Here is a 2,965-nt window from a genome sequence, read left to right as displayed (position 1 = left end):
CTTGAAGATGAGTAAACCCACTAACAGCACTAGAGCTTTCCTATTATTAAATGCTTTTTATTGAAATGAATATATTGAGGCTCAGAAAACTCCCACCACCTACCCAAATGAAGCAGGATTCCTGCTCAGATTACCCTTACTCTAATACCCATAGCCCTGACACCAACTCACAGGCTTGTCACAGAGAATGCTCTTCTTTGATATTGATTGAAGGAATTAAAGTTTTCACTCTTCCATTTGTAGCGAGGTCTCTAAGCTATGGAGAGAAGCATTCAAAGGATGACCAAGTTCATCTTAGTGGGTTTCACAACAAATCCTGTCATGCAGCTGGTCCTGTTCGTGGTGTTCCTTGGAGTGTACTCTCACCATGGCAGGAAATATCACCTTCATAATGTTGATCTGTAATGACTCCCAGCTGCACACACTCATTTATTTTTTTCATTGGGAATCTGTCTTTTCTGGATCTCTGGCATTCCTCTGTCTATACTCCAAAGATCCTAGCGACCTACATCTCTGAAGACAAAAGTATATCCTTTGCTGGCTGTGCAACTCAATTCTTCTTCTCCGCTAGGCTGGCCTATAGTGAATGTTATCTGTTGGCTGCCATGGCTTATGACCGCTATGTGGCCATCTCCAAACCCCTGCTTTATGCTCAGGCCATGACAAGGAGATTGGGCAACTGTTTGGTTGTATATTCTTATATGGGTGATTTTGTCAACAGCAACACATTCACATTGAATTTTTTGTGGAATGTCATCGATGACTTTTTCTGTGATGTCTCACCCCTGGTAAAGTTGGCATGTGATGTGAAACAGAGCTACCAGGCTGTGCTGTACTTCCTCCTGGTCTTCAATGTCATTACTCCTACTGCGTTCATACTCGTCTGCTACTTCTTCACCATCGCTGCCATCTTGAGGATCCGCTCCACTCAAGATTGCCTCAAAGCCTTCTCCACATGCTCCTCCCACCTGATCTTTATCACCTTATACTATGGCTCCATTCTCTACATCTACTCTCGTCCTAGTTCCACCTATTCCATTGAGAGGGACAAAATAGTTTCTACATTTTATACTGTGCTGTTCCCCATGTTGAACCCCATAATCTACAGTCTGAGAAATAAAGATGTGAAAGAAGCTCTGAAAAAACTCTTCAGGCTCACATTATCCGAAATCTAAGTGGACATAAATTCCTCAAATCAGTGCTCAACGAAAATGGACTGCTTTGGGGGAAAGTTGGAGAACTGGATTAAAAAACACCTCTTTTCAAATTCAAATAAATATAATGAGGAAGAATTTGTTTGTATTAATTTATTTTGCTTTAGAGATTGGTTTAATGCAAAATAGAAGTATATCTATTATATCTGGGATCCCAAAAGATTAAATTAGACTTGAGTATTTCCCATCAGATTGACCTGATTTATTTTCCCTACATGAGAGGCTTTATGGGAACATGAAGATGTTATATAAATTCTGGAGATTTATGGAATACATCCCTAATCTTTATAATCCAGTACTTATAAAACTGTATAAATAGAAGAACGAGGAATGCTAAGAATATTGTGATGAAAAGAAAGAGGACAATGATATGATATCTAAAGAATGCACATGAAAAGAATAGTTAAAAATAGTGCTAGTACAAATGGTGAAGTGGCTACAACTATTTGTTCTAAAGTCTTAATTTAAATGTATTTTATTCATGTGCTCATTATAGCAATAGCTATAATCTTTCATTGACAAGATTCTAACCTCTGAGGCTCATGCTACTCATTTGTTGTATGTAACTAAAAATTCTAATTTGCAGTGTTCTCACAAAGAATATTGAAAAAATATCAGCTAAACCTGCCAAGTAGTGAATATGGAGCTGTAAGTTTTTTGTTCTTAAAACCTTCTGGTGGGGGGGAGGGGAAGATATTGCATTGGGTACTGCATCGGGAATATAGTTGTTTGTTGGTTTGTTTGTTTCCGTTTGTTTCATTTGGTGTTGCTTTCCCTCATGGGAAATACATACTGCAATTAAATGAAGGAGAGTATGGCAGGGTTCTGGTTCTTTGTGGAAAGATCATTCTTCCAGAGTAATGCACAATCCTAGAGACATATATTTCTCCATGGCTTTCGAAAGGAGTTTTGGGTTTTTGTTTGTTTGTTTGTTTGTTTTTGTAATCTACTCTTAAAATTTTGCCGATATATTAAATTGATGTAGAAGATATAGTTTACAAAGGTATTTTCTATATACTCAATTAGAGCTTTATGAAGGAATATGGATGGAATACTTTACTAAAAATAAAGTTTACAAAATCTTGAGTAAATTTCCAGCAGTTTAACCATTCCAAATATTTCCCCCACATGATAAAGTTTGCTTGCCATATTTCAAAGTCCAAATATGTACGAAAACTATCCAATTCCTCCATTTCTCTTTCTAAGACCTCCCAAGGATAAATTTTATGAAACTCTAGTACTGCTAAGAAGCAAAATACAGTATTGTGGAACATCAAACAACCCAATTCTATGAGTTTAAAATAGTTTAATCACAACAAAGCAATGATTAACAGTTAAAGAATAGATTGATCAGTTTTGCTGCTTTAAGTATAACTTGTATTTACTTGAAATATTGTAATGTTTACAAACTTATCTTTAAGCCAATAATTTGGAAAATGCAATGAGAATCTTCTGCAAAAAGATAACATTTATCTCTGTGGCCTTAGAGACTGCATAGCTTTCCAGAAGGCCTCTTTGATGTCTTTGTTTCTCAGGCTATAGATGAGAGGGTTGAGCAGTGGGTTGACCACGGTGTAGAACAAGGCAGCCACTTTGTCCCTCTCCAGGGAGTAAGTGGAACTTGGTCTTGAATACATGAAGAGCAAGGATCCATAGAAGAGCATGACCGAGATAAGGTGTGAAGCACAGGTGGAGAAGGCTTTGCGCCTTCCTGAGGCCGAGCGGATCCTCAGAATAGCCACAAGGATGTT

General features: G+C 37.6%; 1 protein-coding gene across 1 annotated transcript; it reads left to right on the top strand.

Moving 5' to 3' along the window:
• The first annotated feature begins 258 nt into the window (after positions 1–258).
• On the top strand, positions 259–1,175 carry LOC105304763 (olfactory receptor 1013-like). Its single transcript, XM_011379045.2, is given in 3 exon segments — positions 259–359; positions 361–433; positions 435–1,175. Coding segments are annotated over 3 exon segments (915 nt in total).
• The last annotated feature ends 1,790 nt before the right edge of the window (positions 1,176–2,965 follow it).

Source organism: Pteropus vampyrus, unplaced genomic scaffold (genome assembly GCF_000151845.1).
Source record: "Pteropus vampyrus isolate Shadow unplaced genomic scaffold, Pvam_2.0 Scaffold352, whole genome shotgun sequence".
NCBI classification, from domain to species: Eukaryota; Metazoa; Chordata; class Mammalia; order Chiroptera; family Pteropodidae; genus Pteropus; species Pteropus vampyrus.
Note: the sequence above shows the minus strand (reverse complement) of the source record. Positions and strands in the feature narration are given on the sequence as shown.